Genomic DNA, 26182 nt, shown 5'->3' on the forward strand with positions numbered 1-26182 from the left:
CCAGGGAAAGCGGCCAGAGGCAGGGGGGCAGCCCCGTGCAGGCCCCCAGCCCCGGGATGGAAAGCGGCCGATGGGGCGGAGCTGATAGAGGGGAGCCAGGGGCTGGGCTCAATGCGCGGGGGCTGGCCCCGCCCCGGGATGGAGCTGCCCGGCCCGCGGAGGGCGCATTGCGGAGCGGCTCCCCGGCAGCAGGCTCAGGGGCTTTGCTGGCGGTTCCCGCGGTGAGTCCCAGCAGCGCCTCCAGGCTCCGCTCACTTTCAGCCCCGCCCCCCAGACGCCATGGCCAGGAGCTGCCGTAAAGTGACGCCGGGGCCGGCTCGCAGTGCGGCTCCTTCACGGCACGGAGCCGCATTGAAGTCCTGGTGTCAGGCCGCGGGCGGCAAATCCGGGCACGCCCCGCGGGGCAAGCAGACCAGTCGGCTACTCACTTTACGGCATTTTCCGCAAGCGCCGCACTGCCAGGCGGCCCCGGCGTCACTTTACGGTAGCTCCTGGCCATGGCGTCCGGGGGGTTTGAAAGTGAGCGGAGCCTGGAGGCGCGGAAGGAGCGGAGGCGGCGGGAGCGGGAGGCGCTGCTGGTGCAGGTGAGAGCCCGGCCGCCCCTCCGCTGCCTCCTGTTGCAGCCCCGCGTGGGAGAAGCCCCCTGGCCTCCAGCCCCTCTCCTCGCCCGGCTCCCTGGCTCTGCCTCCCGAGCCCGGAGTCCCTCTTTCTCCTCTCGCACAGTTTGACCGTCCAGAGTCTCCCCAAGCTAGCGCTGTACACAGGCCGGGCGGCAGGAGACCGGCGGGAACTCCACCCTTAGAGGTTTTTAAGGCCAGGCCTGACAGAGCCCTGGCTGGAGTGAGTTAGTTGGGGATTAGCCCTGCTTTGAGCAGGGGGTTGGACTAGATACCTCCTGAGGTCCCTTCCAACCCTGATATTCTAAAGGCCTGTCCAGAGGATTCGGGGGGCCTGGGGTCTTCGGCAGGGACTTCAGCGGCAGGTCCCAGGGCAGAAGACCCCCCTACTGCTGAATTACTGCCAAAGACCCAGCACTTTGGTGGCGGGTCCCAGAACGGAAGGATCCCTCCACCGCTGAATTGCTGCTGAAGATCCAGAGTGGAAGAAGCTCCAGGGGCCCAGGTGCTGCGAGAGTTTTCTGGGGCCTCCGGAGAGAGTAAAGGACCCTGCTCCAGGGGCCCCAAAAAACTCATGGGGGCCCCTGTGGGGCCTAGGGCAAATTGCCCCACTTGCCCCCCCCTCCCCCGGGCAGCCCTGATCTTCTATGATTCTGGGTCCTCTCAGCTGCTGCTGAGTCTTAGGTGCCATGAGGCAGCTGTCACACTCTTACATTGGTGTAGTCAAGGGGTAGGGAACCTATGGCACATGTGCTGAAGGCAGCATGCAAACTGATTTTCAGTGGCACCCACACTGTCCTGGCCACTGGTCTGGGGGACTCTGCATTTTGTATTAATTTTAAATGAGGCTTCTTAAACATTTAAAAACCTTGTTTACTTTACATACAACAATAATTTAGTTATATATTATACTTATCGAAAGAGACCTTCCTTCTTAAAACATTAAAATACATTACTGGCACACAAAACCTTAAATTAGAGTGAATAAATGAAGAGTCGGCTCACCACTTATAAGAGGTTGCAAACCCCTGGTGTAGTCCCTCTGCAGCCCTGACTATTTCATTGTTACTTACATTGCCAGAGCCCTATTGTGCTCCCCAGCATACAAACAGAGCAAAACACAGGATCTACAAACGGCGGGATCTACATACAGAAGTCCCTTCACCCACAAGTGAAATGCAGCCATCTCTGGAGTGAGGCCTGACAGCTGTTTTTAACAGTGTATCAGGGAAGTTTAGGACAGGAAGGAAAAGTTAATTTAGCCTTTTAGAACTGGGAGAGGGAGAATGTAGTTAGCCATGGTGTCATGGGCAAGTTGCGCTTTGAGTAACGCCCTGCTTATGCAATGCAATAAAGTCCTGGTTTGAAGAAGGTATTGAAAACTTGCTAGTCAGAGGATTAAGCTTGTTAACCCAAGGCCAAATCAAACAACGTATGGTCACTTAGCCATGAGATTGAGAAGCAACACACTATTGTGAACATTAACCCTGGGAAAGGGAAGAGTGTAGGCATCCCTACCAGTGTGTTGTGCCTGGATCTAGTTGCTGCATATTTATATTGGCCTCATAACTGTACGACTCACCTGTCTCATAAATTTGAAGTCCTCTTCTGCCATTTATTTGGTGGACCTCTGTGTTGTCATTTCCTGTGCTTGCCCCTACTTCAGACCCCTGAAGCAGTAGCATGAAATTGTCATGGTGGTTATCAGTTTCATAAATATCTGGGCTTTTGAATAACAGCAATGAAACTGGCCAGTCTTGTCAAGTTCACTGGATTTGTGAAAGCTTTGAGCAACAGCAGAGGTACTGAATCTGTCTGCAGAGGGTTACTTAGATCAGTGGCTCTCAACCTTTCCAGACTACTGCACCCCTTTCAGGAGTCTGATTTGTTTTGCGTACCCCCAAGTTTTACCTCACTTAAAAACTACTTGCTTACAAAATCAGACATAAAAATACAAAAGCGTCACAGCATTTTTTAATTGAAACATTATTACTGAAACATTGCTTACTTTCTCATTTTTACCACATATTTATAAAACAAATCAATTGGAATATAAATATTGTACTTATATTTCAGTGTATAGTATATAGAGTAGGATAAACAAGTAATTCGCTCTGAAATTTTAGTTTATACTGATTGCACTAGCACTTTTTATGTAGTCTGTTGTAAAAGTAGGCAAATATCTAGACGATTTGGTGTACCTCTGGGAAGACCACTGCATACCCCAGGGGTACATGTACTCCTGGTTGAGAACCACTTAGTCTTCACAGTCAGAAGATTATTTTTTGCATCAGTGAATGCTAGAAATTATGTATTTATTTGTAACTGGAACTTGAACTTGACAGTTTCCCCTTGTAAGTCATCAGGGAAATATCATAATCTCCACCTACAGTTAACAGGACTGGTTGAATTACCTTTTTTTGCACTTTATTACAATGAAGTAAGAACCTTTAGATGTGGATTTAAGCCACTTAAATGTTAGGTATCACACTGTGAAGAATTAAAAAAAAAATTGCAGAATTGATATGAGAATCCAGGTTTGTTAGTGATTTAGTTTTCCAGTTATTCTTGTTCTTATCTTTTTAATTCATGAATGTGATTTAGAAGAAAACAATTTAACACATTGAGTGAAGAATAGCAAATTGTATCCTGGAAATGTTTGTTTGTTTCTTCAGATCTATGAATAGGTGAAGTTTGTGTGTAAATCTAATGGAAGAGCATATTGTGAATTAATTCTATAAACTATACTTGAGTAGGTATGAATGTGGTTTAAATCTTGACATCAGGACTGGCATGGTAACAAATGGCACTGAAATAAGAGCCTGCCTTCCCACTGACTTTTAGTAGATAATCTAGAGCCTATAATACTTTGAGGCATATATCCAAATAAGTTGTATATACAAATATCTTTACTATTTATTTATTTGTAGTTCGCTGGTATTAGAGAATATATTGGCTCAGAATTCTTTCTTATATGAAATCAAATTCCATTTTATAATCTTTTTTTTTAAGTTTTACTAAAATCAAGTGGTACATTAGACATTGTTATAGTTGACTGTAAATATAACTATCCCACTAACAATGCAAAACTATGTTCTCTAATACGCTACCCCTCATTTTAGTGAAATAAAATCATTGGTCTTTATCTCTTCTGTGCAACTTTTTATAAACTCTCTGTTCAAAGCACTTGAAGGATCTGTAAATCACAGAAATAAATTGTAAGTCATTGTTTAGTTTAGGAAAGCTTTTTAGATTTGCCATAAATGAGTGATATAAGTGGAAGTGCCATTACTTCCATAGATTTTATATGTATTTACACACACACACACACACACACACACACACTCTGCATTGTAAGCCTGAAGCTTGTTCTCTTACATGAACACAGCTGATTTTTTTTTTTTTTTTGGCCTGTTTTGCTGGAAGAGTTAGCAGGGCGAAATTCTTAGTCATAGGTCAGCAGGTGGGTTTATGCAAATTCTGGACTCTGGGACCAGAGCTGGGGGGGGGCCCAATTTTTGTGGCACATGCACCCCCTCTGCAACCAACCTTTGCTACCTCACTCCCTAACACTACACACACACACAGGAGCCTTTTACCTCTCAGAACCAAAACATACCCTGAAAGAGATCGAATGGCATAAGTTTAAAGCAAACGACTGCAGCACTAACAACAACTCAAAGAGATTCAAAAACGCCTCTGTCTTTACACACCAGGGATGGCAGGAAGGAAACCAGCAGGCACAATCACGGACCAGCAAGAACCAAACAAACACAGCTGATTGAAGGAAATTCTTTTAGCCGCTAGGACTAAGTCATACGTCTAGCCAAAGTGATTTTGTTTCACTAACATTTGTCTTGAATATGCCTACTATGTTTGAGGATCGTGCAAATTGAAAAGAACATAGATTTTTGAAATATTTTGTATATTCAGAGTGAAGAACTTTATCTGTCGCTTACTAGTGCCAGGATTTTACTGTCTTGCTCTGCCCAACCACTGCAACACACAACAAAGGTGTTGATCTGGAAAAACAGGAAGCTCGCATGTAGGCTATCATTTCCCAATGCATCATCTCTTCTTAGTGTCTGTTTTCTAAATTGTAAGTTCTTTGGTGCAGAGACTTATTTTTATATCTTGTAGAGTGCCATGCACATTGGCAGTGCTTAGCAAATAACCATTTCCCACTGTATATAGACTCCTACTTTTGTTAGCAGCTTTACATAAGATACGTGGTGGTTCTTACAATTCTCCCATGAAAACATAGTTTACATTTTTTTAACTGTAGCTCATTTCTTCCCCAGAAATTGCGCATATGGGTCAAAATAAATTATTTTTTTACTTTCCCTCCTAAATTATTATTTTTAAGGTGATATATAAAATACTATGTAAAATCATTTCAGATTAAACAGTTCCTTGTTGTTTTATAATACCTGGATTGCAGTCTTCAATGCACTGCAATCTATTTTTAAAAAATCATGTGAATTAAGATTTAACCAATCAAATAGCATCTCTGTGCATTATGAGAGTTAACTAAGCAATGCTATTGGAGGAGGTATTACTGTAGTGGCATTACAGAAACATCAGAACTGTAAGACACGGCTGCTGCAGCAGTGAAGAGGCCAACTTTGAAAGTGGGTGGTGAAGAGGCATTTAGGTGGCAGACAGAGACGAGATGTGTGAGGTTTAGATGCTGGTAGTGTCTGCAGGATATTGAGTTTGTACTAGAATCTGTGCTACACCAAATAAATAGAACACTTTGAATTTTGTGACTACGGTTCTACCTTTGGGTGTGGTGGTTCATCACAAGAAATCCTTGGTTGTTTTGTAGGCCCTGGAAGTCTCTCATATCTATATTCCACCCTTACCCATAGATGTCTGCACTTCAGAAGGTGCTTATCCGCTTTGTTGAACAGTGTTTGCAAAGTGTTTTTGAGGTCCCAGGACAAAACTAAATCTAACCGTGACATCTCAATCCATAAATAAGAAAATTCAACAGTATCAGTGTCTTCCTGTGGAAACCATATTCTAATCTTTTGACTTCAGTACTGTGTGCTATGTTGTATTATACAATGTTTGTGAAAAGTTAATATCAACTTTTAAAAAAGTCATGAATAAATATAGCAACTAGGTGGAAATTTTAAAAGCATGTATGTAAATTTTCCATAATACAGAAAAAATCAACCCAAAACTCTTGCTCTGTTTTTCTCTACCCCCCTTTATAATAATAGGCTCTAAATTATTATAATTTACTTTGGTAGAGACAACATTTACTTCTTACGTCAACTGATGACTTAAAGCAGAACCTATGGCTTAGCTGATCCATTGGTGACCTCCTCTGTATTGCTTTTAGGTTTGGACAGTTGACCTTTCATTCATTAGATACATGTTGGCAGAGGTTTTGCTTCTAGTAGGAATGGAAAGAACTATGAGCAGTTTAATAAATGGAACTCTTATCTGTGTATTAGAATTTGAAACTGGTAGCAGTGTAGCTCCACAGGTGTGCTTCCCAAATGTAAATAGGTTGTTTTATTTGTTTTGTACCTTTGAATTTAGATGTATGTTAAAAATGCCTTATTTAAGAATTGCAAGTAATTTAGAAGTTCTTCCTCTTGTTTTCTCCAACTCAATTATTAAATTTGGTAAGGAAGATATTCAGTCATGTTCAGCACCATACTCCTGAGAGTAGAGGAGACTCACTATAAATGCAGATAATCCTGATAAGTATACTTTGCGTGTCCCTGAACACCAGAGCTTGAAAAATCTGTTTGCATGTGGAGAGTAGTTAGTTTCCTTGGAAATTTGCCATCAACTTCCACAGAATCTAAATATGTGTGTGTGTATATATATATATATATATATATATATTTTTTTTTAAAAACAAGAGTTTCTAACCCACTTGGTTGTAAAGAAAAATCTTCCTAATATGATCTGAATTTCTTCCTAAATTTGCAAACATAGAACTCTGTTGATCATTTTTTGTCCACCTATGTGCTGCAGTCAAGTGAAAACTTACTGAAATCTTGTTTGTTTTCATTGCTGCTGTTGATACTCTGGGCAGCGCTGAAACTTACAAGAATTATATCAGTTTCATTCTGTTGCAGGTTGGGAAAGCTGTGAACATCAATAGTTAGAGGCACTTGAGCTGTTCACTGGGGAGGAGGATTCAAAAGTACTGTAGAAGCAGGCAAGAGGTAGATTTGCTAGCACGTTGAAAGTATATGCACCTACTCTATATTAGACTTTTAGCTAACACCTCAGCAGCAAAGCTTTTATCCTAAGCAGGACATACCTTCAGAGGGCAAAGAGGGTCACATCCTGTCCTCCATCTTCATCCTAATGAATTGTTACAGGAATTCAGAGCTGAGATTAATGTATTTTCTTGGTCCTAAGTTTTTTTCTTTCCCCCTACTCTGTAAGGATGAACTAGCCTTTAGCTATGAAAATCAGCATTTACTTTGAGAAGTTGTTTGTTTACTACATCACCAACTCTTTTCAAAGTCCATTAGACATTTTCTCACATGGAAGCATTGTAATGTATTTGCTGCCGTGTTATTACTTTTTCTAGCATCGTTTCTGAAATGGAATTGATCTCCTTTCTTCATTTTGCTGACATAGAATAAAATCTCTTCTTCAAAATCACAAATGGAAACACTTGTAATTAACCCTCTGATGCCAGGAGATGAGACTTCGTAGTGGAGAATACTAGTACGCAGACTTCAGACTTGTTCACACCAAAGGGCAAATTAGTTTTAAAATAGCATTTGATGAAACAGCTACACATTTTTTATGCTTATTTTAGATCAAGTGATTATCTCCCTTTCCATATCGTATCATCTACCTGTAGGTAGTAATTTAGTTGAGAATGAATTCCATTTTCCATTCTAATTTCTCTTGTTACGATTTTTTCAAACAAATTCCTATTTGCATGAAACATTTTATGTTTGGTCTCAGCCCACAGGTGAATTTTTAGGAATGTCTGAGCAAAACTGGTAGTCTATTTTGAGGTATGAATAGTCATAAAAAGATGTCATTGCTATTCCAGCTGGAATCTTATGCACCTGTAGCTCCAAAACAGCTGAAGTTGGAAACTTTGAATTTGGTTTATTCAGTGAGGAAAGAAAAACAATCCATATCTGAAGAAAATTAACTTAGTATTTTTAAAGCTATGAACGTCTAAAGATGGATTTTTCATCATCTATGTATTAAAATATTTATATTCTTGATGTCTTTAAGCTAGAGTGGTTTAAAATTTTAGTATCAGAGGGGTAGCCATGTTAGTCTGGATCTGTAAAAGCAGCAAAGAATCCTGTGGCACCTTATAGACTAACAGACGTTTTGGAGCATGAGCTTTTGTGGGTGAATACCCACTTCCTCAGATGCATGCACGAAAGCTCATGCTCCAAAACGTCTGTTAGTCCATAAGGTGCCACAGGATTCTTTGCTGCTTTTAAAATTTTAGGAATGTGCTGACTTGCTTCAGTTTTGACAAATACTTCTTTAAAATCCAAAAGCAAAAGTTAAATGGTGTTATTTTTAAAATAAGTCTGTTTACAAAGTAACTTCTTACTGTTGTATGTAGAATTGGATCCAAAGCTAATTGAAGTCAATGGGTTTCCACTCAGTTGAGTGGGCAGTCATTTGTGGTACTGAGAACATGCTTGTCCCTACCAAGTCCCTGTATCTTCTGAGCTGTTTAGCTTGTTAATAGTAAGGTATTTAAAGCCACTTTGCTAGGTTTATTATTTTTTTTCTTCATTGACCTTGTTCAGCATATTGTTACAATACTTCCATCAAGCATCTGGAGACTGCATCTTTAGCTCCCACTATTATATTTGTATTTAGTATTTGGAATGTCCATCTTTTTTTCTACTACGTGGTCTTTAATATAATCACGTAATAATGTTTATAATAATGCTTTCTTTTGCACCATCACTTTTTCCATAACCTAATTAGTTTTTACTATACAGTTGGTAACAATGAATATCCGTATCCCACTGAAATAAGCTTATCCATCCCTTTTTCTGTGCAAGTGATACCCTATGCTTTTCAACTTTGGCAGTATTTAAGAGATGCTTCAAGATGAAGGCCAGAATATTTCAGCACCCATATTTGGTGCCAGATTTTCACCTCCTTTCTTACAATAATTGGGGGTGGATGAAATAATAAGGGGATAAGAGAGGAGAAGTTAAACTGGCAGTAAGATAAATGGATATTGTAAGTCAGTGATAGAAGGAGGTAGCTAGATTTGAACTCTGGGATGCTGCAAAATGTGTGATCTGCCATCCGGAGTTTGATTTTAAATAGGTGTAAACAAAAGTATTAGTTATATAAATCTTCTCTGCCGCCCGCTACCCTCCCCAAATCCATGTTTCTCTTGCTTGATATTTATGATATCCTCATAATGCTAGTTCTCCAGTGGCCCATAGACTCTGCCAGGGTAAAGAGGCATAGACAGTACCTGAATTTCTAATATAAAAGCCATTCAGTAAAACTGCTTCTGTCTTTGGGCTGGTGAGATATGGATGAAAAACTTTCCAGCATTTATTATAAAGAAGTAAAAAGGTCCAAACTAAGTTTTCAAAATTTTTGTGTTTTGAAAAGGCAAACAAATATCAAAATCTCTTTTCTTTTTCTTCTGTAAGTTCATGTAGGAGGAGCCTGAGCTAGTAGGAACTGTAGTAGAAACTACGCTCTGTAGTCATATGCCAATGAAACATGACGAATATCAATACAAAATACCTCTGTAGGTATATAAAGAAGGCCTCATCTGAAATTGCAGTTTTACATGAATATGAAGATGTATGTCTGTGAAATAATGTGAATACCATTTTTACCATGAATTACTTTCATCCTACAGTATCTATTTTATGTAGATTTGCATAAAAATTGGCATAAAAGTTGTGCTTTCATTCACTGTTTTGAAACAAAAAAGATGGTTTCATGGCTGATGCTTTTTGATTTGGAAAGCTGAAGTCCTTACCAGTAGTCTGACATTGATTCTTATATTTTATATTCATTGAAAAAATAAGCAAAACCTTAAAAATTTAATTTGTAAGAATATGAATGACTGTATTTAGTATACTGTATATGAACTTAAACTGAAATTTGCACTTTTTTCAAATGAACCTGTCAGTTATTTTTCTTATAAATTTGACTGGCTGTTGGTGCAGTGGTTGATATTTGCTCAAATGCCTTGCCATTTATTTTTCACTTGGTTTTATTATGGAGAATTCCAGAAATGAACATTATATTTGGAATTAAGTGCAAGACAACCACATAGTGTTGTTGGCTCTGCTGCCCCAGAGCAGAGGCAGAACTATTTGTTATGCTCTCACCCACAGTGATTTGTACACTGTAACACTGAGCATTTTTCTTTATTGTTCTTTCACCAAGTCAAGTCCCCCTTGAAGTGTAGCTATGTCCTTGAGTCTCACCTTTGAAAGACATGAGGTCAGCATCATTAACTCAATATTGGTATATTAAAAAATGCCGGAGGATAATTTAGCACCCTGAGGGATTTTAACTGCCATCTCAGAGATAATCACCATCTTTTTGAAAACGTCTGTCCTCTTCCTAATAGATGTTCAATTCTAGAATGTTATAGGGTGGTTTTCTATTAAATGCTGTCATTTTTAGAAAGGCAAGGTGGACCAATGTCTGTTGGTGAAAGAGACAAGCTTTCAAGCTACACAGAGTTCCAGACGAGACTAACAGAAGTTAGTCTAGTAAAAGCTATTACCTCACCCACCTTGTCTCTCTAATATCTTGAGACCAACGGGGTTACACAACAACATCGTAAACAACAATGGAAGATATCGTAATTTTAAAAGTAACTTCTGTAGAATCCTACAGGTTTCCTACCTCTTAAATTCTGTAGCTCCTTCCCATTGAGCTTTCTGAGGGAACCTCATAGATCTTGCCTACGCTATATATTCCAACCATCACTCTACTCCAGTAGCAGCAGTGGGAGCGCTGCTGTAAATATGGTGCTGATGCAACTGCCATTTTAATAGCCATGTTGTTTAGATCTGCTCTGAGCAGGATTAGATGACACCATGGTTGAAACTCTGGTAACTGGCCTACACTCATGCATCCACTGCTACCATGGTCATTGAAGCCGTACTGGTGATAGCAACAGCAGGAAACGTTGAAGGGGGTAAAAGACTGATGTAGACCCAGATGTAGTGCTCATGACAATAGCGGAGGGAGGCAGCCTAGTTGGAGATAGAACGGGATGGGCAAACTATGGTCTGCGAGCTGTTTCAAGTTGGCCTGCGAGTTGCACCATGTGGCTTGGCCCTGCTCCAGCCGGGGCACAGGGTTGGGGCCACACCATGTGGCTCACCCCCACTCCGGCGCTCTAGCTGGAGTGCAGGGTCGGGGGCTGCCTCCATGTGGGAGCTGGCGAAGGGACATGCTACTGCTTCCGGGAGCCACTTGAGGTAAGCACTGCTCGGAGCCTGCACCCCCTGAGCCTCTCCTCATGCCCCTACCACAGCCCTGATCCCCCTGCACCCCAAACCTCTCTATCCCAGCCCAAAGCCCTCCTGCACCCCAAACCTCTCATCCCTAGCCCCACCCCAGAACCTGCTCCCCTTTCTGCATCTCTCCCCCAGCCCTGATCCCCCTCCCACCCTCCAAACCCTCGGTTCCAGCCCTGAGCACCCTTCTACACCCCAAACTCCTCATCCACAGACCCACCTCAGAGCCTGTACCCACACCCCAACCCCAATTTTGTGAGCATTCATGGCCCGTCATACAATTTCTCTTCCACAATGTGGCCCTTGGGCCAAAAAGTTTGCCCACTCCTGAAATAGAAGATGATTAGCAGCTTCATGGGAATAAGGGGAGCAATCCCAGGATCCCTTAAAAGCTAAGACCCCCTTCTGTGTAGCCAAGCATATCTAGCCCCACATCTTGTAGTAATGAGGGTTGGGACAGCAACTTCTCTTTGAGGTATTCATCAGGGCTGAGGACTTGAGTGGAGGGAGACATTGAAATAGAGTTCCCTGAATTTTATTGTGTGGTGTTTTTTTTCTGATGGGGCTATAAAAAACAAGGTGCTGTAAGTTTTGTATGGATTTAAAGATCTCATGGCACCTGCTCCCCTGTCCTTGGCTAAGTGTGCCCTTCTAAATCAATAGTGCTGTTATAATACCTAGCATTTTATAGCTTCTTCCAAATAAGGATTTCAGAGCTCTTTACAGACATTACAGAATTAAACTTCACCTCATCCCTGTGACTGAGGCAATATTATCCTATTACAGATAAGGAAACAGAGGCACAGTATGGGTAGGTGTCTTTTGCAGGGTAAGACTGTATGTTGGGCAGCATGGTGTCCAGTTTCCTACCACAAAATTGTGGCACTTAGTGGTGCTGTTTGTATCTGTATATTTAAGAATTAATAAAGCACTTTGGGATAAAAGGAGTTAAATGTATCATACTATAGTTAAGAAACTAAAAATGCTGTCACAGTGACAAGACTTAAACTCCTGCCATCCTGAGCATTTTATCTGTAAGGGTAAAGGATAATTTGCTGGATATTTTTGTGGCATTACAAAGAATTAATGAGCCTTAATTTGAAATAAAGTGCTTCAACTGCTTTAGGTTGAGAGATGTGAAACTGTTAGGTTTAGCCTCTGTAGTGTAACCTCCCATTTCCTCCCCAACCCAAAGCTGATGTGAGGGGTTTAATTATAAAATACAGAAAGGGAAGAAAAGTAGATTGATGCCAGTAAGCTCTGTAAAAAGAACAGGAGTACTTGTGGCACCTTAGAGACTTACAAATTTATTTCAGCATGAGCTTTCATGAGCTACAGCTCACTTCTTTGGATGCATAGAATGGAACACACAGACAGGAGATATTTATACATACAGAGAACATGAAAAGGTGGAAGTATGCATACCAACTGGAAAAGTCTAATCAATTGAGATGAGCTATCATCAGCAGGAGAAAAAAACTTTTGAAGTGATAATTAAGATGATCCATAGAAGGTGTGAGGAGAACTTAACATAGGGAAATAGATTCAATTACTGTAATGACCCAACCATTTCCAGTCTCTCTTTAGGCCTGAGTTAAATTAAATTCATATGTCTTTAACTATTCATAATGTTCCTGGACCCTTTCATCTTAATGAAACTGTGTTAACCAGTGTCTGCTCCTCCCTGCAGTGAGGTAGCTCTTGGCTGGGAGACCTGGCAGGTTATGGCAGATTTCCTGTCATAGTGGGGGGATGAGAAGCAGGGAAAAGGCTGGTTTGCATGAGAGAGGTGGAAAGGTTCCTGTTTTGGGGAAGTAATAAGGACGAGAGGTGATAAACACTGCTTTTTGGGGGTGGGAGGAGGGCAGAGACACTGCCACTGTGAAAAGAGGTAAGAAATTGGGGCAGGGCCAGGGAGAATTAGAAAGAGGGAATGGAATTCTTCACTTTCTTGAGTGAAGAGACCAAGGGACAGATTTGTGGAAAAAACTACTGGAAATGAGTAAGCAGTGGGTGGTGGAGGGACCCAGATTAAGAGAGAAAGAAGATGTAGGTGAAGTTGAGATTTAAATCAGAGGACTAGATGGAGCAATTGTAGAGGGTGATTAACAGCAAAATAGGAATCAGGAATACAGAGCAAAGGAGAAGAGTGGAAGAAAGCAGTTAATAAAGGAGAAAGGAAAAAGAATGAGGACGTGCTGGAAATGATAGGAAATAGATTAAAGAGGAGACAGAGGGTGGGGTAGAGAGAAGTGAAATATAAGTAAAAAAGTGAAACATACTTTTTTTTAAAGTAGCTTGAAGAAGGGAGCGATGAAAGGAGTAAAAATGAGTGACCGGCTATGGCTTTGCTGCTTGATTTCCTTGGGAGCCTTTGATGAAAGCAACCAGTTCCTAATGCATCATACACATGTCACCACAAGATGGATTCATTTTCTAAATAGCCTCTATTTGAGGGAATTTGTTAAAAGCTCACCTAAATTATAAAAACTAATTCTCTTTAAATATCCTATAGACATGTTTACTCCATAATAATGTTTAAGGAGAAGACAGTAGGAATCTAGATTTTTCAAGCCACCTATATATTTTCAATTGAAATGCGTACTTCCACCTTTTCTTGTTCTCTGTATGTATAAATATCTTCTGTCTGTGTGTTCCATTCTATGCATCCAAAGAAGTGAGCTGTAGCCCACAAAAGCTCATGCTGAAATAAATTTGTTAGTCTCTAAGGTGCCACAAGTACTCCTGTTCTTTTTGTGGATACTGACTAACACAGCTGCTACTCTGAAACCATTCAGTTACAGTGTTTCTTATTTTGTATTTTTGATGGAAATTGGCTGTTTGGTGTAAAAGTGGGCATCTCTCTTTAGCGACCACTGGTGCACTGATGTTTAGGAAGAAATACCCAATGTTAAATCAGTGCTTGATTTTAAACAGTGGTGAAAGTCTTCTGGTTTGTATACTCAGTATATTTCTTGATTATGAATGTGTGCAATCTATGTTGATCCTTTGTGCCCTTGAAATTTCATACATTCATAAATTGTCTCAATGGTAAAAATAAACTAAAATTTAGAAGTAGTAGTTCACAGGTCATAAATATAGCTGGTGAAAATATCAGAATGTGGGAAATAGACCAAGGGAAGAATAAATAGTTGTTAAGTTTGAAGCTTGTTAGCATTATCTGTGGTGGTGTTTAAATAATTGGTAAAAGGTGAAATGGAGAAGGTTGAGTTTCTGATGTAAAAGCCTATAACACTTGCTGTTTTATTAAGAAGTTCTTAAAAGCAATTTTCCAATGTCAGTTTCATAGAATATCAGGGTTGGAAGGGACCTCAGGAGGTCATTTAGTCCAACCCCCTGCTCAAAGCAGGACCAGTCCCCAGTCAGATTTTTGCCACAGATCCCCAAATGGTCCCCTCAAGGTCTGAACTCACAACCCTGGGTTTAGCAGGCCAATGCTCAACCACTGAGCTATCCCTCCCCTGCTAAAATATCTACTGTAGCACTGAACTTTAATCTTAATATGACATTATAGAATCCACTGTCCATTAAGAAGTGTGAAATATTGCTTGATATCTAGGTGTGACAGGTTCCCCTCTCCACTTTGGGGTGCCACCTGGAACTATGCTACCACTGAGCCTGCCTGACCCATCAGCCTGGGTTCCATTTTCACTCTACTGCTGTGATAGACCCTCAAGCCCCTTCCAGCACACATACAGGTAGGGACGCACCCAACTACAGCTTCATACAGATGCTAAGATCAGTTCTGCATGGGAAGGCTCAGCTAAGGAACTGCCCAGTTACCTTCCTTTGAAGGATAAACCCCAAATTATACCGTCTTGCACTGCTGTAAATTCACCTCCTCCCCCAGTGTGGAGGAATATATGCAACAGCTTTCTGCCCCGAGTTTTGATTTCCACACGCCGGTTTTAGACAAAACAAAAACAAGTTTATTAACCAGAAAAGGTAGATTTTAAGTGATTCTAAGGGATAGCAAACAGATCAAAGCAGATTACCTAGGAAATAAAAAAGAAACGCAATCTAAGATTAATATACTAAAGAAATTAGGTAAGAGCAGCAAATTTTCACCTTAATCATTGTTTAGTCAGTTTGCAGATATTCTTGAGGGCAAGCTGCAGTTGCTTGCAGCTTAAAATGTCAGATATACCTTTCACAGGCTAGAAATTCCTCTAGCCTGGGTTCCACCTTCTGCCCCAGTTCAGTTCTTGTTTCTGAGCTGTTTCCAAGCATCTCCTTTGGGCTGGGTGTCAGTGAAGAAGAGCCACGATGAAGTCATTCCCTTTCCTTAAATACTTTTGCATATGGTGGGAACGCTTTGTCTCCCAGTTTGATTCTGGACAGTGGAAAAATACTAGTATTGTATGATGGAATCCAGTACCAGGTGACTTGGTCATATGTCTCTGTAGGGCCACCTCAGCCATGACTCAGAGGCTGTTTGTAGCGTCCTCAGGAACGCTCCCTGGTGGGAGATTAGCATCTTCTAAGACAGGGGTGGGCAAACTTTTTGGCTTGAGGGCCACATCTGGGTAAAGAAATTGTATGATGGACCATGAATCCACATGAAATTGGGGTTGGGGTGCAGGAGGGGGTGCGGGCTCTGGGGTGGGGCCAGAAATGAGGAGTTCAGCGTGCGGGAGGGGGCTCCAAGCTGGGGCAGGGGTGGTGGTGTGCAGAAGGAGGGGATGAGGGCTCTGGGTAGGGCTGGGGGTGAGGGGTTTGGAGGGCAGGAGGGGGAATGGGGTTGGGGTGCAGGGGAGTGGCTCAGGTGTTCAGGCTCAGGGTGGTGCTTATCTCAGGCGACTCTCGGAAGCAGCGGCATGTCCTCCCTCCAGCTTCTATGTGGCGTTGCAGCCAGATGGCTCTGCTGCGTGCTTCTCCATCTGCAGGCGCTGCCCCTGCAGCTCCCATTGGCCATGGTTCCAGGCTACTGGGAGCTCTGGAGGCAGTGCTTGAGCTGGGCACAGCATATGGAGCGGAGCCCCTTGGACTGCCTCTACTTTAGGAACTGGAGGGGGGACATGTTGTTGCTTTCAGGAGCCTCGTGGAATGGCCCCTGACCTGCTCCCTGGCTGGAGCACTGGAGCAAGGAAAGCCCCAGACCTTGCTCCCCAGCAGGAGCTCGAGGGCCAGATTAAAACAACCGGCAGGCTAGAATCGGCCCCTGGGCCGTAGTTTTCCCACCCCTGTTCTAAGACCTATTGTTCTTCCTAATGGCCCTTCCCAGCCAGCCATGTAGACTGATTACATTCAGTCTAGTGGGCATACCCCAGGTGTAAACACATCTGTAATAGATGCATAGACAATATTCCTGACTTCAGATATAAATATGATACATGCATACAAATAGTATAATCATATTCAGTAAATCAATGATATTTCACATGACCTATTTTGTATAAAATATATCATAATTATGCCACAATCATATCATAACAATATCTCAATGAAGAATATGCGGCATAGTGTCACACCAGAATCTCTCTCTTTCACCTCAAACCCTAAGAAGGGCTGTGATTAGCTATTTGAGGGGTAAGGGAGACAGTTTTGTCTTCCAGTGTTGATTACTTAGTCAGTTAAGGAATATTATCGATCACAAAGACTTTTATAACAAGTCCTCCTTTGTTGAAAGCAGATGGCCACACCTAATGATGTGTGTAGAGGTTCAGTGGGAAGGGAATATTCCTAGTCCTCCAATAGTGGATGCAAATATTCTGCCAAGAGGGCGTGAAAGTGATCTGTTGCTGTAACAGTGTGCCATTTTTGACCAAAAGGAAGATGGAGTAGAGAGTAAGCACACTTTTTTTTTTTTTAACCATCTGAATCAGACAAGGCAGTATTTCTCCACTGTAGAGGCAAGCAATCAGCAAGTTGATCTCTAGCTTATTTGTCCCATTAGTGTATTGATCATCATAGCAGTGGAGATATGTCTTTGCATCTGTTGTTCTGGCAGAGTCTGGTGCTACTTTGAGTTGGTGTGTCCTGCTCTGTATAGCTCTGTAAATCTCCAAAGCTCATCTCTTCCACCAACAGAAGTTGGTCCTGTAGAACATATGATCTTACCCACGTTCTCTCTTTAAGAAATTAGAGCCAAAAGGACAGGAAATGGTAGGAGTCTTATTTTAATAATTGTCTATCTTAATGCTAATTCAGGGATGTGACTGACTATTTTAGCCACATTTTTTTTCTTGCCTTTGGGGACTGCATATGTCAAGACAACGTGGTTATGATAATTTTTAAAAAACTTCATCCACATATTCTTTTTGGTTAGATGGTCTATAGTAGACCCCTACCATGACATCACCCTTATTTTTTACTCCTTTATTCAGAGGCTTTCAACAGTTCTGTCTCCTATTTCCTTCTTAACCTCAGTCCAACTGTTTACATCTTTCATATAATCATAGAATATCAGGGTTGGAAGGGACCTCAGGAGATCATCTAGTCCAACCCCCTGCTCAGAGCAGGACCAATCCCCAGACAGATTTTTGCCCCAAATCCCTAAATGGTCTCCTCAAGGATTGAACTCACAACCTGGGTTTAGCAGGCTAATGTTTAAACCACTGAGCTATCCTTCCCCCCCTCTTTGATATACAAAGCAGCACATCCTCTCTTTTTTCCCTGTCTGTCCTTCCTGAGCAGCCTGTACCCTTCTATATTAATATTCCAGTCTGTGCATTATCCGACCCGGTTTCTGTGATGCCAGCTGTGTCATATTTGTGTTTATTCACTAGTATTTCTATTTCTTCCTGTTTATTGCTCATACCTCTTTCATTAGTATACAGACATCTAACATACTGATTTGATATCCCTTCGGTGTTCCCTCTTGTCTCTCCTTTGTCTCTGCTACAATGGCCCAAGCTCCCTCCAGATTCCAACCCTCTCTCTCAGGGCTCCATGATTTTGACTTAACTGTGAGCTTTTATCTTGTGACCCCTGTCAAACCTAATTTAAAGCCCTCCTCACTAGGTTAGCCAGTCTGTATCCATCCATCTCTTTTCAGTAGTCCTTCTCCCTGGAACAGCATCCTACGTTCCTCCTGGTGATACCATCTGCACAGCCATGCATTCACCTCCAGGATGCATCTGTCTCTGTCTGGGCTCCTACCTTTGACCAGAAGGATTGAAGAGAACATCATATGCACCTCCAACTCTTTCAACCTTACTCCCAGAGCCCTGTCATCATTTCTGATCTGCTCAGGGTCAGACCTCACAGTATCATTAGCCAACATGGATGAGTAGCATGGGGTAGTAGTCAGAGGGTTGGATGATCCTCGACAGTCCCTCTGTAATGTCTTGGATACAGGACCCTGGCCACCTCCCGGGGTGCCATGTCAGGCTGACAGATAGGTGCCTTTGTCCTCTTCAGAAGAGAGTCACTAACCATTACTACACTATGTTTCCTCTTGGGGTGGTAGTGGCTGTGATCCTCCCCGCATTGGGGCTACAGAGCTTCTCCTCTTTCACCTTTGGGGGCGATTCCTCATCCCTATTTGCCAGGGTAGTATAATAATTCTTCATCACTGTGGTCAGTGGGTTGGGAGCTGGGGTGCTGTACTGCTTCCTGCCAGAAGTAACCAGCAGCCAGTTTTACTGGTAGACAGAAAGCAGAGACTTCCTTGGAATTTCTTTAGCTTGACATTTCATTTTATTAGATCAGTAACTAAAAATATAAGTAGGTGAATTATATTCTTCAAACATCAGGTGTATGAAAGTAATTGTATCTCTTAAAATTTAGTAAAGGTACAGGCAAGTTTGTAATAATGTAACACAAGAATAAATTATAATGATTTTACTGATAACATTTTTTGCATGAAATTTATCACTCTCAGACCTTAATGATCAATTAGCCTGACATATATGTAACATAGGCCATAGAAATTCACCCATGTTTCTCTAAATCTTGTGAATGGCCCCTGTTGTGCCAGGATTTTGTTCTAAACCTTCTGAGAAGAAGTTGTTAAAGCCCTAAAATACTGTCTTGACAGTGCTGAAACTGTTTGCCACTTTGACTCTAGAAAAGTTTTAAAATTGTAATATTTCAAGTCTTTAATTCATAATTATCAAAGTTTGTGCCAGAGATTTCAAGATTAGAGGTATCCACATATCCAGAATGATTTAGCGTTTACTGCAGAATTATGATATTCACTTCCTGGGCTGTGGAAGAGAGTTGTTCAAGAAAATAAAGAGTGCAGAGTTTCTCTCTTGTGGATTATCTGCTTTGGTGACTGAGTTGGGCACAGACGTACACTTTGGTTCTATTTCCTTTAACTTTCTTAGTTAATTTCTAATTATATTTGTCATTTCCAGTATTGCCAATCCCAAGTGTTCAAAAATCATGAAATTAGCTTTGTGTTTTTTAAAAAATAAGAATTTTTGGTAATGTTTGCCTTCTGTTTTTTGCACCTTTTTGGTGCATTTGGATCATGTTTTCAAGCTTTTATCTGCAACCATAAGGGTTAGAAACATTTTAAAATGGAAGTTGAGATTCTCATTTAATCACAGGATTCCAGGAGCTTGGGCATTCAGAAACCCCCAAATATTATTAGACTTGTGATAAAACAGTGGGAATTAGCAACATTGCATATTTTTTCTTTTGGGTTCTATCAAAGGGAAACTAGTCAACGGGAGAAAAAATAGATAAGGAAGGCTTATAACAGTGACATCTTTAACTAATGGTACTTCACAGAGAATGAATAACTGAGTGAAGTTAATAGTCTGATGCAAAAAGATGACCAATTCAAAGTCCTCCCTATTCCCCTGAAATACTTTGGCCATCCATCCTTATTACACTAATATAAAATCTAATGGTTTAATGATGAAAACATCTCTCACTAAAAAAAGGTTCAAGACCAAAAAAGTGAAACCTAACTGCTTTATAATTTTTCAACAAAACAAATATTAAATTCTGAAGGTCAGACTTGAAAGGTTTCTCTCTGCAGTTTGCTATGGTTACTACTTATAATGAAAAGATGAAAAAGGGTGGCTTATGTGTTATGATTTAGGTTATCATCTATGTTCAGATTAGTATTAAAACATATCTAGTTGAAAACATATTTGATATTTTTCTTAGGAAGTAAACAACTTTGCACAATGCAGTTGCCACAGTATAGTGTAATATGGCATTCTACTCTAGTTAAATGCTTTTATATAGCATTTTGCTTTCTGTTTGGCATATTTAGAGTATGTCATAATAATAAAAATCTGTGATTCATCTTAATTATACCTTGAATATGTTTAAGGAACATTTGCACTTCTAAAATGAATTGGACCTTTTGCTTTTATTTAAAATGAGAGCCAATTATAGGAGAGGGCTCAATGATTTAATTAGCTACTAATTTATTAATTTAGATTTATATAATTCAAAAAAATCTATTCAAAGTTACAAGTACCTTTGCCATATGTTAAAATCTCCAGAATAAAAAACAAAAGTAAACCCAGCAACGTTTCAAAAACCAAGAAGGAGAAAAACACACCCTAGCCATTAGTAATAGCCCTCTGCTTCCCAGAAGCCTGGGTTAAAAAGAGGGAGTTTTGCAGTTCAACAGATCTGGGCTGTTTTGGACCTAGTGGAAGTGAATTCCAAAACTGAGGGCCCACCATTGAGAATTCTCTCTTAACAGCTCCATCTCTTTAAACTAATTCCCACATGAGCCATCCTTTATAGTAGAAGAATAATTGCCCAAAGCTGCTTGCTGGGGCTTTTGAAAGATGCGATAAGTAAGAATAGAAAGTCAGAAAGTCAAATCAATCATAACACATGTAAGATTAATGGAGGCTGGTAATAGAACAATTTTCAGAGGGAAAACAAGTTAGTGTAGCTCTATTATTTGTGTAAATAGGTTGGGATTAGTGCTGGCACAACTGCAGAGCTATAGCACATTGGAAATGGTACTAGGTATAGGGTAGTCTTTAGTTGCATTTACCATTAGTATATCATCAATCAATATTTTGTAATGCTATCCTCAAAATAAAGTGAAGTTGTTCTCAGAAGTGCGACCACCTGGTTCAAATCCAGACAGATTGCAACCTGAGAGCTTCAGCGTCATCATTTGCATCCACACCTCTAGAATCCATTTGTTTCTTTTCCCTCTTTTTCATATTAGGCCAAAGCTGATTACGAGAAGGACGAGAGACGCAAAGAGCTCAAGCGGCTGCGAGGTGAGGATACGTGGATGCTTCCTGATGTGAACAAACGTGTGGAAGAGCTGGAAAAGGTGATGGAGCAGTCAATCATTGAATTTCATGCTAGCTTTCCATTATCTTGAAGTAAACTGAAAGATTTCAGTTACTTAAACTGATGTAGAAAATACTCTTTGAATGCCACAGACCTCAAAAGCAACCTTGGGAAAAACTAAACGGAAATACATATCAGAATTCCTTTGTTTTGATTGTACAAAAGTAGAAGTATTGCTTTAGCTGAGCTTTACATCTAATTTCTACCATGTAAAAATGGCAGCAGAGACATAAGTCACCTGGAGTTCTTAGTGGGCTGTACAACAACGAGGTTTAATTTTTAGACATTTGAAAAGGAAAATAATTTGTTGATAAATTGGAGAGGATTTAGAGAAGAGCCATGAGAATCATTAAAGGATTAAAAACAGGCCTTATAGTGATAGTTTCAAGGAGCTGAATCTACTTAATTTACCCAAGAGAAGGTTAAGGGATGACATGGTCACAGTCTACGTGGTGAACAGCTATTTGATAACGGGTATGACAGGTCGGATCACAGAAACCCCCTTGGGAACTGCCAACTGATCTGCCAAAAACTACTTCTGCCCTTGCTTTCCCTGCCAGCTTATGACTCCAGCACCATGTTTTGTTGAGCCAAACATGCCATTTCTATAAAGTGTGCTCCAACACAGACCCTGGGTCTGAAGCATGTGCCCCAAAGCTGCAGACTTAACTGAAAGCAACATAAGAAGTGTTCCTGTCTTTAACACTCAGATGCCCATCTCCCAATGGGGTCCAAACCCCAAATAAATCCATTTTACCCTGTATAAAGCTTATACAGGGCAAACTCATAAATTGTTCGCCTTCTATAACACTGATAAGAGAGAGATGCACCGCTGTCCCTCCCCCCCAGGTGTTAATACATACTCTGGGTTAATAAGTAAAAAGTGATTTTATTAAATGGAGAAAGTAGGATTTAAGTGGTTCCAAGTAATAGCAGACAGAACAAAGTGAATTATCAAGTAAAATAAAATAAAACACGCAAGTCTGAGTCTAATTCAGTAAGAAAACTGAGTACAGATAAAAACCTCACCCTTAGAGGAATTCCAGTAAGCTTCCTTTTACAGACTAGTCTCCTTCTAGTCTGGGTCCAGCAATCACTCACACCCCCTGTAGTTACTGTCCTTTGTTCCAGTTTCTTTCAGGTATCCTTGGGGTTGGAGAGGCTATCTCTTTAGCCAGCTGAAAACAAAATGGAGAAGTCTTGAATAGACTTTCTTTTGTGGGTAGATACCCCTCCTCTCTCCTATGCAAAGTCCAGCTCCAAGATGGAGTTTTGGAGTCACATGGGCAAGTCACATGTCCATGCATGACTCAGTTTTTAGAGGCAGCAGCCATTGCGTACCTGCTACCTTGAACGCTCTCATGTAGACTTCTTATGTGGATTGGAGCCTTCCAAGATCCATTGTCCCTTAAGTACTTCTTGGGGCACCTTCACAATGTGGTTTTCAGTCTAGCAGCCAAAGGTAAAACAAGATCCAATGGCTGGAAGCTGAAGCTAGACAAATTCAGACAGGAAATAAGGCATGCATTTTTAACAGTGATGGTAATTAACGATTGGAACAATTTACCAAAGGTTGTGGTGGATTCTCCATCATTGGCAATTTTAAAATTAAAATTGGAAGTTTTTCTAGAAGATATGCCCTAGTTCAAACAGGAATTATTTTAGGGAAAGTTCTATGGCCTGTTTTATAGAGAAGGTAGATTAGATGATCACAGTGATCCTTTTTGGCCTTGGAATCTGTGAGTCTTGTAATGGGATATGGAGCCTCTCACTTAAGTTCTCTCTGAGTTAATAGTTGTTAATACAGTATCTTGAGAGACCCATTAGTATTTTGGGCCTCACTGTGCTGGGTGCTGTAAACAATGAGGGCTTGTCTATACATTGTGTTAGTCCACACCAGTTGGGGTATAAATTCTAATGCGTATTAGCACGTCACTTTCTAACTGGCTGTGTAGACTCTACTGGCGTGCACTAGAAGTGTGTGTTAATGTAGTACTGTTGGAAATGGGACTATGTTAATACATAGTAGGGAACTTTTAGTGTGCTCCAGTCAGATCCACATGGGCCAGTTAGCATGCAATGTGCTGGTGCTCATTAGAATATACACTCTAACTGATGCGGACTGACACACAGTATAGACAAGTCCTTAGTAGAGGATTTATTTGTCTTGTGTTTGGCAAGACCGAACAGATGAGTGTAAAAGGCCTTGTTTACATGGGAGAGGGTTCTTTAGACTATCAGGTTATTTCAGGATAAACTACCTTGCATCTATACATAAGTTTTTTTTAATTATTTGGTGTCTTCTCCCACATTAATTAATCCACTATGAAAACAAAATAGCTTATTTCTGAAATGAGCTTTTTTTCAGGTTAAGGTTTATGTGGACCAGTGATGGGCAACCTGCGGCCTGTTAGGGTAATTCGCTGGTGGGCCGTGAGACAGTTTGTTTACATTGACCATCCGCAGGCACAGCCACCTGCAACTCCCATTGGCTGTGATTCACCGTTCCCGGTGCTGGTTTAGACAACTTATTCTGGGTGGTGGCTGGGCAGAGCCTCTCACTGACGACTCAGCTTCTCCCTCACCTCTCGTAGTGTGCTCAGGATTACGTCTGCAATGGAGACTTTAGGCTCTACAGGGTTTATTTCCCTGAAGTATCAAATCCCACAACCATTGACCAAATGTTCTGCCTTCTTATCCTGCTTACTGTGCCACTTCACTATCCCATTTCCTCCTGGTGACTGCTGCCACTCCCACACTTGAGATGGCAGCAATGCTGAGGCTAAAAATCAAACATATTGCATGGCAGGTATGTTTATTGTAATGGCAGAGAGAGAAAGAGAGGAAGCAATAGAAAAAGTACTTTGCCTTTTAGTTGGATCACTTTTAGCTACCTTTACATTTTGTGAGGTAAATTGTCAAAATTAGGCTACAGAGATATTTCAAAATACATAGAGATTGTAAAAGCAGCAAAGAGTCCTGTGACACCTTATAGACTAACAGACGTTTTGGAGCATGAGCTTTCGTGGGTGAATACCCACTTCGTCAGATGCATAGAGATTGTAGAAACATAGAAATGTAGGGCAGGAAGGGACCTGGAGAAGTAATCTAGTCCATCCCTCTGTGCTGAGCAGGACCAAGTATACATAGATCATCACTCACAGGTGTGTGTTTAACTCGTTATTAAAAGTCTCCTATGAAGGGGAATTCATAAATTCTTTGTGTAACCTATTCTATTATTTAACTACTCTTATAGTCAGAAAGTTTTTCCTAATATCTAACCTAAATCTCCTTGCTTCAGATTAAGACCATTACTTCTTGTCTTGCCTGCAGTGGATATGGAGAACAAGTGATCACTGTTCTCTTATAACAGCCCTTAATACATTTGAAGATAAATCTGCTCCTCTCTTCAGCTGTCTTTTCTCAAGACTAAACATGCCCAGTTCTTTAAACCTTTTCTCGAGAGGTTTTCTAAACCTTTTATCCTTTTTTGTTCTCTTCCGGACTCTCTCCAGTTTGTCCACGTCTTTCCTAAAGTGTGGCACCAGAACTGGACATTACTTCAGCTGAGGCCTCACCATTTCTGAGTAGAGTGGGACAATTACCTCCCGTGGCTTATATACAGCACTCCTGTTAATAAGACGCAGAATAGTCACCTTTTTCACAACTGCATCACACTGTTGACTCATACGTAATTTAGAATTCAGTATAACCCTCAGATCTTTTTCAGCAGTCTTACTGCTTACTCCAGTGGTTCTCAACCTTTCCAGACTACTATACACCTTTCAGGAGTCTGATTTGTCTAGCGAATTCCAAATTTCACCTCACTTAAAAACTTGCTTACAAAATGAGACAGAAAAACAGAAGTCACAGTACACTATTACTGATAAAGTGCTTACTTTCTCATTTTTCTCATATAATTATAAAATAAAATGATTGGAATATAAATATTGTACTTACATTTCAGCTTATAGTATATAGAGCAATATGAAACAAGTCATTGTATGAAATTGTAGTTTGTACTGACTTCACTAGTGGTTTTTATGTAGCCTGTTCTAAAACTAGGCAAATACCTAGATGAGCTGATGTATCTTCTGGATGATCTCTGCGTACACCCAGGGATACGCTCACCCCTGGTTGAGAACCACTGACCTAGCCAGTTATTCTCCATTTTGTAGTTGTGCTTTTGATGTTTCCTTTCTAAGTGTAGTATTTTACACTTACGTTGATTGAATTTAATCTTGTTGATTTCAGACCAATTCTCCAATTTATCAAGGCCATTTTGAAGTCTAACCATGTCCTTCACAGTGCTTGCAACACCTTCCAGCTAGGTGTCATCTGCAAATTTTATAAGCATACTCTCCACTCTTTCATTCAAGAAATATTGAATAGTACCAGATCCAGGACAGACCCACTGCAGGACGTCACTAGATACGTTCTCCCAGTTAGACAGTGAACTACTGATAACTCTTTGAGTGTGGTCTTTCAACCATTTGTGCACCCACTTTATAGTAATTTCATCTAGACAACACTTCCCTAAGTTGCTTATGAGACTGTCATGTGGGACTGTGTCAAAAGCCTTAGTAAAATCAAGATAAATCACATCTGCAGCTTCCCCCCCGTTCTCTAGGCAAGTAGCCCTGTCACACCAACTAGGTTGGTTTGGCATGATTTGTTCTTGACAAATCCAGCTGGCTATGACTTCTCACTCTATTCTTTTCAAGATGCTTACAAATTGATCATTTATTAATTTGTTCCAGAATCTTTCTAAGTATCAACGTTAGGCTGATCGGTGTATAATTAATTCCCTGCATCCTCTTTGCTCCCCTTTTT

At 40.8% G+C, this 26182-nt stretch overlaps 2 protein-coding genes across 5 annotated transcripts in view; one reads left to right on the forward strand and one right to left on the reverse strand.

Annotated features, from left to right (window-relative positions):
* Positions 1–271: 271 nt before the first annotated feature.
* The window catches only part of CWF19L2 (CWF19 like cell cycle control factor 2), a 175137-nt gene continuing 149226 nt past the window's right edge, over positions 272–26182 (forward strand). For 2 of the 4 annotated variants that reach the window (XM_050927785.1, XM_050927811.1), the window contains exons 1-2: positions 273–584; positions 21219–21329. In XM_050927785.1, the coding sequence (XP_050783742.1) occupies positions 498–584; positions 21219–21329 (198 nt within the window). In that variant the 5' untranslated portion in view covers positions 273–497. Of the gene's footprint in view, positions 585–14692; positions 14818–21218; positions 21330–26182 lie in introns of those variants that run through there. The other 2 variants (XM_050927803.1, XM_050927794.1) reach the window with 2 other exon arrangements.
* Positions 13380–26182, reverse strand: part of AASDHPPT (aminoadipate-semialdehyde dehydrogenase-phosphopantetheinyl transferase) — a 1013205-nt gene continuing 1000402 nt past the window's right edge. Inside the window, exon 7 of the transcript XR_007770265.1 lies at positions 13380–13395. The gene's annotated coding sequence lies outside the window, so the exon portion shown is untranslated. The remainder of the gene's footprint in view (positions 13396–26182) is intronic.

Source organism: Gopherus flavomarginatus, chromosome 1, assembly GCF_025201925.1.
Source record: "Gopherus flavomarginatus isolate rGopFla2 chromosome 1, rGopFla2.mat.asm, whole genome shotgun sequence".
Lineage (NCBI taxonomy): Eukaryota > Metazoa > Chordata > Testudines > Testudinidae > Gopherus > Gopherus flavomarginatus.